At 37.0% G+C, this 10071-nt stretch overlaps 1 protein-coding gene across 1 annotated transcript; it reads right to left on the reverse strand.

Annotated features, from left to right (window-relative positions):
- Positions 1-1516: 1516 nt before the first annotated feature.
- Positions 1517-9763, reverse strand: tmem161a (transmembrane protein 161A). The gene is made up of 12 exons (XM_067398662.1): positions 9644-9763; positions 6433-6536; positions 6278-6361; positions 6096-6193; positions 5848-6004; positions 4987-5138; positions 4834-4894; positions 4607-4750; positions 4396-4509; positions 4045-4219; positions 3810-3906; positions 1517-2602 (listed from the first exon to the last, which is right to left on the reverse strand). Exons 1-12 carry the CDS (start codon positions 9644-9646, stop codon positions 2307-2309), a joined length of 1485 nt encoding a protein of 494 aa, XP_067254763.1. The 5' UTR covers positions 9647-9763; the 3' UTR covers positions 1517-2306.
- Positions 9764-10071: the final 308 nt, after the last annotated feature.

Here is a 10071-nt window from a genome sequence, read left to right on the forward strand (position 1 = left end):
AACATGTGTCTTCTCTTCTCCATCTGTTTTTGTCTGACCCTGCTGACCCAATGAGCATATTGCTGTCCAGTGATCATGCTTTAACTTTGTAATTTCTAGTATTGCATTAGTATTGCGTCCTTCTCATGAGTATTTAATAATTTTTGACTTTTATGTCTGAGTTAAATCTCTTTTTGGCTCATTTTATCTGTACAAGAAAACCTGCCTAATAATTCTGCACACCTGAATATAAAGCGTTCTTCACTTCCAGCCTTCATGAACAATTATATATCACTTATAAATGATTAAATACAAAATTAGTAGTTATTAAGATTGATGTGGTTTGGAATTGAAAAAAAAAAAAAAGATCAGAAAATCAACTTGCCTAATAATTCTGCACATGGTGTATATGTGTATGTCATTATGGCATAGATTCCATTTTATCCCTTAAAATTGCATTTCATTCAAAAACATAAATATGTACATACATACATAAATATAATTATGTCTGAAAAAACGTGCTGTTTGCATGCCAGTTGAATGAGACCATGCACTGATATTAATTATTATAATAATTAATATTAGTTCTTAACATTGCAGATTTTTTTACTAGTGATAGACCAAACTATACAGAAGACTACACAAATTCTGTTTATTTTCATTTAGTACTATAGTTATGTACTACAATATGTTGTTTTTGAGTAACTATTTTAAAGAGTTCACCCAAAAATGAAAATTCTATCATTAATTACTCACCTTCATGTCGTTCTAAACCCCTAAGACATTCCCTCATCTTGAGATCACAAATGAAGGCATTTTAATGAAATCTGAGAGATTTCTGTCTCCCCATTCACAGTCTACGCAACTACCGCTTTGACGCTTCAAAAAAGTTCATAAGGAGATCATAAAAATAAATCCATATGAATTAAGCGGTCCACATTTTCTGAAGAGACACGATCACTTTATAAGATAAACATTTTAATTTAAGCTTTTATTCACATATAAACACTCATCAAGACAAATATCAGTGGCTCAAGCATGTTTTCTTGACTTATGAGTACCAATGAGGTTCATTCTCATGTCTTATGTAGCGCGTTTGAGCTTCCACAAGGTTTGTTTTCACGCATCTAGCATGTACGGTTGAGCTTTTGTCTATGTTCGCTGATCAATGTTTATATGTGAATAAAAGCCTAAATTCAATCTGTTCGTTATTATAAAGCGATCAAGTCTTTAAAAAAAATTTGGACTAAATTGCTCTTTATGAACTTTGAAGTGTAAAAGTGGTGTTGCGTAGACTGTCAATGAAGGACAGAAATCTCTCAAATTTCATTAAAATATCTCCATTTGTGTTCCGAAGATGAACGTAAGTCTTAGGGGTTTGGAAAGACATGAAGATGAGTAATTAATGACAGAATTTTGGGTGAACTAACCCTTTGTTTATTAAAAAAAAATAAAAAATCTTATCAATAAATCATGGGGGGGAAAAAGTGTAATGGAAAAACAAATAGTCATGTTTTAATTTTTTTAATTATCGTTTATTGTTTTGAATCAAATGAAAGTTGACATTAGAAAATGAATAAATAAATTGTTTCTAAAATGATATGAATCCCTGATGACTTCCTCTGATCGTATGAGTGAAGATCACAGGTAGCTAACCAAGTCAACAGAATAACAGCCAAACAAATTAAAAACCCATAGATGATTATTCACGAAACATATGGGCAAAATGATTAGGACTGCTATATGTTACATGTCATCAGCCATTTAGCAAACACAGTACATAAAACACACCATAACATTCTGTTAAATTCATCAAGGCATAAAATTAAATCAAATTTCATTTTTGAACTATCAAGTCCATTAATTACAGCGCTAAACTGTTTTACAGGTTTTCATTTGCACTTGACGATATTGTGCTGGTGAGAAACTATTTCGGACCACATCCCTGAGCTGCCAGGCCCTTAGAATTGCATCTCAATGAAATGATCACCACAACAGGGGACGCATGTGATTTGATTGAAGCCTTCTAAGGGTAAAAAGTTTTTACAAACAAACATGGTGTTTGACGGATTGTTGAAGAGCTGATGAAAATGATGATGAAAATCTAAACAGCTTACAGTTAACTAGCATCTTTGCTTTGATTGTACCTGTCAAAATTTTACACAAGGTACCGGCAAAATTAAGTCGGTTCAAATATGAGCGTTTGTTCCAAAGGCCAGCCTTCATCTTAGTGGTGCGTCAGATGTGTTTGCATGACTGTCTGTGTTGAGGCTGCGGTACCTTGAAGAATTGGATTCAGTGCACAGAGCTTCGTTTCAGGGCTCTTTTCAGTTGTGCATCAGATACTGGTGGAAATAGATGCCAAACAGGCTGCTAATGAGTTGACAGGCCGCGACCCACCATGTGAGAAAGGCAAAGACGCCCCTGAAGAAAAGGGGCGTGAGGACTCCACGCAAGGCATTGAACAGCTCGGTCAGGTGGGCTACGGTGGCCTGGACATCCTCCTCCATGTCTTCCATGTCCTCGTCGTCTTCCAGTCTTGGGGCTGGTGGAGGGGCGGTGGGGAGTATGGGAGCAGGGGTTATACCCGGAGTCTCTGCTCCAAGGCCCCATGAGAAGTCACCTGAGAGTTACATTGGAATTTTTTAACATTTTAAATATTTTTAAAGAAAATTATTGAAAAAAATCAAATAAATAAAAAAAAAATTAATAATAATTAAAAAAAATACAAATAATATATCATTATAAAATATAAAATAAATAGTTACGTATTAATAAATAAAGTATAATAAATTACTTTAATTTTAACTAAATAAAAATATTAAAATATAAAATAAATATAACAGTAAATATAAATAAAGTATTAAATAATCAATAATTAAAATAAATTAAAAGTATTTTTAAAAACATTTTCTAAACAAAATATTTAAAAATAAAGATTTACTCAAACTAAAATTTATGTCAAATTTACATTATTAAAAATTATTATCATTAATTATTACATTATTAATACTGTTGTTTAAAGGTAACTTTTTCCTCAAGATTAACAAAATGTAAATAATGGGTCAATACTTTTTTTCTCTCTCTCTTTTTTTTAATCTTTTCTGTTTTTTGTATTACTCCAGACATGTATGGTTATATGTACTCTTGTTTGTAAACTATACTCTGTTCTTGTTAATATTTATTTTTTAAAAAAATAATAATAATCAATACAGTCAATACACATTCACTCCTCCTTCCATTGATTATAAGTGTTTATATTTTAGACCTAGCGAGATGTTTTTCGTGGGAAACTTCATACATACAAATAAAGAAAGAAAAGTTGCTCCAGCTACTTTGCTTTTGCAGAGCAGAAAACTGCGTCTTCTCGACATGTATACACAACATGAACCGGATAAAGTGTTTGAGGAGGGTCAAAGTAGCCGTTGATCTCGGCCAGCCAATGAAGACCATAGGCGGGCATTATGCAAATGTGTTACCACGTTACATATGCAGGTCACAGAAGTGAGACTGGAATTCCTGATGACTCTCTTGAGTCGATTCTCTCTTTTAGGAGACAATAACTTTATCGTGCACTTTCGACTTTACAACTTTCCAGTTTGTTTATATTCACAGACAGCTACATTACACACTGCATGAAAGGTAATAATCGAAAAAGCACTTTAAACCTAGTAGTGACTCTTTTATGAGCAGTTAAACATATATAGTCAAGCAGAGCCAAAACACAACCAAAACAACGTTCTTCCGCAAAATGCATGCAGTTTTGTTTTTTAACCACTAAAGGGCCAATAGTGTACCCTTTAACTGCCAGTGAGAGTGTAGTGACCCACCTAAAGATTTGAGTGCCAAAGTTGAGAAAAGCACAAGCAGAATGGGTAAAACGTACTGGAGGGTGACCACAGTCAGGTAGCAGAAAATTCGGGTAACCTACATAAAAAGGTTTGAAAACAATACATCATATTTATTACATCATTAAAGTGAATTTATTGTAAACAATACTTTCCACTCTGTGATTTGTAATATTTCATATACATAAAACAGCGTTACTTCGCATTTCAAGCCCACCTTTCTCTGGATGTCAATGGCAGCGATACGCCCCGCCTCTTTCTTCATTTGCTCCACCCACTTCTGAGCGAGGTTGAGGTAGGCCTGCAGGTGGTAGCGTGTGAGCAGCAGCCGCAAAACACACAGAACCACGATAGTCCATAGACGTACCGAGTTAAAGGCAGAACTTGAAAGTCTGAAAAAAAAAAAAGGAATTATACACAAATATTTAAATTAAATAATTTAAAATATGTAATAAATAATATAAAAACAAAATACATAAATGGGGGAAGAATATTTTAAATATACCAAAAAGCATTAAAATACAAAATAAGTGATTAAAAATAAATAATTAAAATTTGCTCAACTTACAAAGTAACTGAGGTCTTTCCCATTGGGGCATTCTCTAGGAAGTCTCGAGCAATGGGTTTAATCCACATTACAATAATGACCAGTGGCGATAGAAAACTCATGTGCAAAAGGATCCTAAAAGGCAAAACAAGTTGTTGTGGCATATCAAAATGCAATGCTGTAATTTGTGTTCATGTTCAATTTTTATACAATGCAATATTGAGCGTCCTACTGAATGATTGGACGGTCTGCATTCATCTGAACGGCGTCTAGGTGAGTTTGGGCCAATCGCAGTCCAGGGAATGCAAGGAGAGCTCCAATAAAGGCACAAATGACAGCCAGCCCCAACTTCACTGATAGTTTGGTGAAGGGAACTCTGTTAAAATGTTAAAATATTGTCATACAGAAAAGGAATACAGAACAAGACTAATGTTGTCTAACCATTAATGTATAACTTACGACCACTCATAACCTTGCTGTTTGGCAAAGACCTCGAAATTGTCAAAAAGACTGGTAAATCCTACAAAAAAAAATGGATAAGGAAAAATTTCACTGCGACAGGTCAATAAATGTTCTTTCACTTCTAGAAATACAGGTCAGTTAACCACATACCGGGCTCAAGGCCAAACTCCAGGTAGTCCTCTCTTACTACAAGAACCAGCATCGCAATCAGCAGAGACAAGAAGCCGAAAGCAAGACACACAGAGCGCTCGCCGCCCTCCTCAGAGCGGAAGTAGTGGCTCATAAGAAGATGCAGCGTCCTCCTGAGAACGTCAGTCAAGGACAACAAGACTTTACAACAAGTTACATTCTTTTTTAGGATGAGGTAAGACACATCTGAATTTCTCAGGTAGCTTCAGGTCTGTTAAAGGGATAGTTCACCCAAAAGTGAAAATTTGATGTTTATCTGCTTACCCCCAGCGCATCCAAGATGTAGGTGACTTTGTTTCTTCAGTAGAACACAAATGATGATTTTTAACTCCAACCGTTGCCGTCTGTCAGTCAAATAAAGCGATTGAATAGGAACACTACAAATAAGAGTCAAATAACTGCGTTCAGCACTCGGCAGTGATGTCTCGCGCTGTCAGAGCGCAATCAGACCTCACTAAGCGAGTGCTGAACGCAGTTGGACATAGTGGTGTATTAGGAGGTAAAAATTATATAAATACTGTTCGTTTTCTCACAGAAACCAATCGTTTCGTGTCTTAGGACATGTGTCGTCACAAGCCGCAGGGTTTCATTTGGATTTGTCTATGCAAGTTTATTTGACTCTTATTGTTGGTGTTTCCATTCACTCGCATTATTTGATGGACAGACGGCAACGGTTGGAGTTAAGAATCATCATTTGTGTTCTACAGAGGAAACAAAGTCACCTACATCTTGGATGCACTGGGGGTAAGCAGAGAAACATCAAATTTTCATTTTTGGGTGAACTATCCCTTAAATCCAAAAGACTGCAGTGTTGGAGGATACAGGCAGAAGAAAACTGTCAGCACACACCAGATGGAAGCGATATTGACTTCCTTGCTGGCATCCACTACACTATAGTAGCCTTCGGTGAAGAGGTAGATCCCTGTGGCATAGACGGCGAAGTCAATCAGCCACTGGTACTCCACAAAGAACCGCAAAACTGTGAGGAACAGAAAAGGTTAAGATCATCCAAGGAGCAGAATCAGATCAAACTTAGTTGTAGCCGTTCAAAAACCCAGATGAAGACCTACCAAGTGCATCCAAGACATTTACAGGAGCACTCTCCAAGCGAAGATCGATGTCTTTCGGAACCGTGAGCGGCTTGGGTTCTCCGTGTCCGTTTTGTCTCCTGGAAACAGCAAGAGGTCAGGTTACTGAATCCCTTAACAGAAAAGTAACAGTGGCAACAGTTGAACTGAATCAAGCTTCACACCTGTCTCGCCTGCTGTTCTTAGGAATCTGCTTCCCTGCGAGGGCGCACAACTCGCCTTCAGATGGATGTTTGAACCTGAAAAGACTGAGAAAACCAACAGGCTGGGGTATTAGAAAGAACCGGATCTTTTCATGGAAAAGAAGTGCATTTATTACCTGCCGTTACACAAGAGCCAGCGCGCGAAGGAGAGATGTGGGGCCATTCTTTGCATTATGCTGACCGCCAGCAAGCTCACCACCAACTGAACCCCCATCAGAGCCTTAAAAGAGACAGACATATAGAGAATGTATACTGGTACAGAAAATAATGTTGTCTCATGCATTTACAGTTATTAAAAACAAATTAAAATTGCATTTACAATACTGATTTTACAATAGATGCCATGTCACGTTTATTAAAATAGCGCTTTAAACAATAGATTGTTTCAAAGCAGCTTCAAAGGGATAGACAGGAAAATAGTAATCAATGATGCAATTAAATTCTGCTGTCATTATTAAACTGAAGGCCATTCAATGTTGATTCAATTCAGTTCAATAACAGTGTCGATGTCAATTATGAAATGAAGTTGAATCAGCTGTAAAGCAGCTGGTGTCATCTTCCAGCTCAATTCAGTTTAAGTTTTGTTCACATCCAATAGTGTCAGTGCAGTCAAATATTACTGAATATTAATTTGTCAATGTCTGTGTGTGGAGGCATAGGGGAAGGTGTTCTGGAGAGTTAAAAATAGCAATGTGTTTTATTAAAGCACTTATATTAGTTACTCCAAACAAAATGTGTAAAGTGTAAAGCTGTAAAACTGGGACTACTGATGGGCGGATGAACATATGTTGTATTTGATTCCATGTAAACAGTCTTCTGGTACTCTTGCGTGTATCGAGTGAAAAATACTGTGTTGGCTTTATTGCACATTAAAGGAATTGAATTAAGTTTGCAATGACATGGTTAGTAAGTCATTTTATCACATTAGTCTCGCTTTAACATGTAAAATGTTTAAGTCTGGTGGCTTTTATACTTCCAAAAATAGTGTGTGTTTTACAGTTTTTTTTACAATTGCTTACACACTAAAATTAAAAATAACACAGTTACTGAAACCTTACACTCAAGGAGCAAAACCTCAGCCCAGATCTGCACAACTATAAGCACATTCTCAGCCTCACACTTTTTGCAAAACACTACACACATTGTTTTGCAGAACACTAAACACACTTCTCTACATTAGACACAGAAATCTAACATAATGTCACTTCTTTGTCATTTCAAGACACTGCTTTCCAAAAAAATACCACGCCTATGAACCAATTGATCAAACATGGCCGACAGGTGTTCAGACACTAAGGTGCTTAACTGTAAACTCAACAATCAGGTGCAAGTACTATAAAATGGCAAAAGGGGAGTTTATGTGTCTTCAACAAAATGGAAGGCAATGTTGCAGTAAGAGGTAGAGGGAGAAACATCACTGGCCACAGCTATTTTGAATGTCCCGGGACAACATGGTAGTAACATCACAATGTATGTTGCAATCACGCACCAATCGTGGTCCTCCACCAGCATGCCAACTTAGGCTCTTACAGCACGGCCCACATATTCACATTTTAGACAGACTACACAAAATCATCACAGCAGAAGACCAAATGAATGCAGAGCAGATGAGATACATTGTCATATGGGACAACGTAAATTTCCACCTATCTGCTCTGGTCCAAAACTCCAGTACATCCCACCATACTGTCCCTTCCTTAAACCCATTGAGGAGGTTTTTTTTTTTTTTTTGGCATGGAAGGTTTACAATCTCCAGCCCTATAATTTGTTACATTTATATAGCACTTTTCTGGGTACTCAAAGCGCTTTACATATATAGTTGGGGGAATCTCCTCAACCACCACCAATGTGCAGCATCCACCTGGCTGGTGCGACGGCAGCCATATTGCGCTAGAACGCCCACCACACACCAGCTTGGTGGAGAGGATGAAGCCAATCAGTATATGGGGATGATTAGGAGGCCATGATGGACAGAGGCCAATGGGCAAATCTGGCCAGGATGTAGGGGTTACACCCCTACTCTTTTCGAAGGACATCCTGGGATTTTTAACGACCACAGAGAGTTAGGACCTCGTTTTAACGTCTCATCCGAAGGACAACGTCTGTGATGTGGATGAAGTGCTATGGCCAGATCCAGCTAGGCCAAGAGATGAAGGTGTTTTTTCTATTTTTATTTTTATTTATTTTTTTCATTTAAAATCATGCTTTTGTTTTGTCTCCACAAATGTTTTTATTCATGTACTATATTGCATTTAAAATATGTTCCGATTTTCAGTGCAAAATGTAACCTTTGGAAAGGCATGGATGTATTGATTGCTTTTACAATGTGGTGAGAAATAAATATTTTCATGAATATGCAGTACTGATCTTGTGTGTGTTTTTTTTTTTTGTTTTGTTTTTTTACTCTAACAATATCTCTGAAAAAAATCAAACCGTTACCCAGACTAAATCATTAGAAAAGTATAAATTTACAAGTGTTTAAGATTGAGCACAGCAGTGTGTAAATGAATCAAACAGAATCAGAATGTATGAACCATGTGTGTTACAAAAGGTGTCAAAGTTGGGTTTTGTTAAATTAATGTAAAGTTTTTCATTTTGCAAAAGAACTGAAGTGTTCTGCTACTTGTGTGTGTGGATCTGTGAATTGTGTGTAGTGTTTTGACAAAATGAGCCTTGTTTTTAAAACTGTGCTTACTATAAAAAAAACTAACGTTTGTCATGGAGACGAGTCTTGCCCCATATAGTTCCATAGTAAAAGAACTACAGTAAATTTACAGTATTATTTACAGTATTTACTACAGTATTTTTGTTTACTTTACAAACTAAAATATTGGTCGAAATGGCCTTTTGTGTTAATAAACAGTATGTCACATGAGATTGCTAGTTTTGAACAGAGAAGATACCTTTTAACTCTGGTTCTGGTATATTTACAGCTCTTCACAGCGAAAGCTACTCGACTGTGGGCCTGTGCCAGTCACTCAAGAGGAGCACTGGAGCAATGCTGTCCAAGTGAGCAGGTGGTGGCACTGCAAACCCCCAAGACATGGGGAGGCATGGGTAACTTAGATAGCTAACATGCTACAGCTAACCATCCCATATAACACTAAAGAGCTACTATTGAGAGCTAAAACAAAGAAACGGTGCAATTGCAACGCCACAGTCACTTACACAAGTAAGACATGTTCAGTGGATCCATAACACCACTAACCAGCCTGCAAGCATGCGATCACTATGCTAACATGATTTCAGTACAGAAGATACAAAACAACAATCAACCGGATCAGTCGTGCGAGTCGATTTAACGGTTGAAAAAGTAAATATACTAACCATCTTCGTTTGGTGCGTTTAATGAATGAGTTTCTGTCCCATGTAGCAGCTCTCGTGGTGACACTTGAGTGTTCGAACAGCTGAAGGAGTATTTTGATGACGTATGCTACTATCGCTCGCTCTGATTGGGCAATGTAGAAGACGCATGAGAGCTATTTGATTGGTCCTCGTGATGGAACTGTAAATGTCGTTAGTTTTTCTCCAAGGACAGAAATAAAACTGTGGGAGGGTCAAGATGTGCAACGACCAACGACAAATGGAGAGCTGTTGTGGCAACACAAACCTTCATAGGCCTTAGTATTTATTTACCTTTCAAATGTGGATGATTATTCTATGATGACACCTCTATTTGTGATTAGCCACATGGGTTTGAATACTTTCTTTAGATGTTGGTATTTTGTATAAGGTTTCCCTAAAATGGAGTTTTC

Source organism: Chanodichthys erythropterus, chromosome 10, assembly GCF_024489055.1.
Source record: "Chanodichthys erythropterus isolate Z2021 chromosome 10, ASM2448905v1, whole genome shotgun sequence".
Taxonomy (NCBI): Eukaryota; Metazoa; Chordata; class Actinopteri; order Cypriniformes; family Xenocyprididae; genus Chanodichthys; species Chanodichthys erythropterus.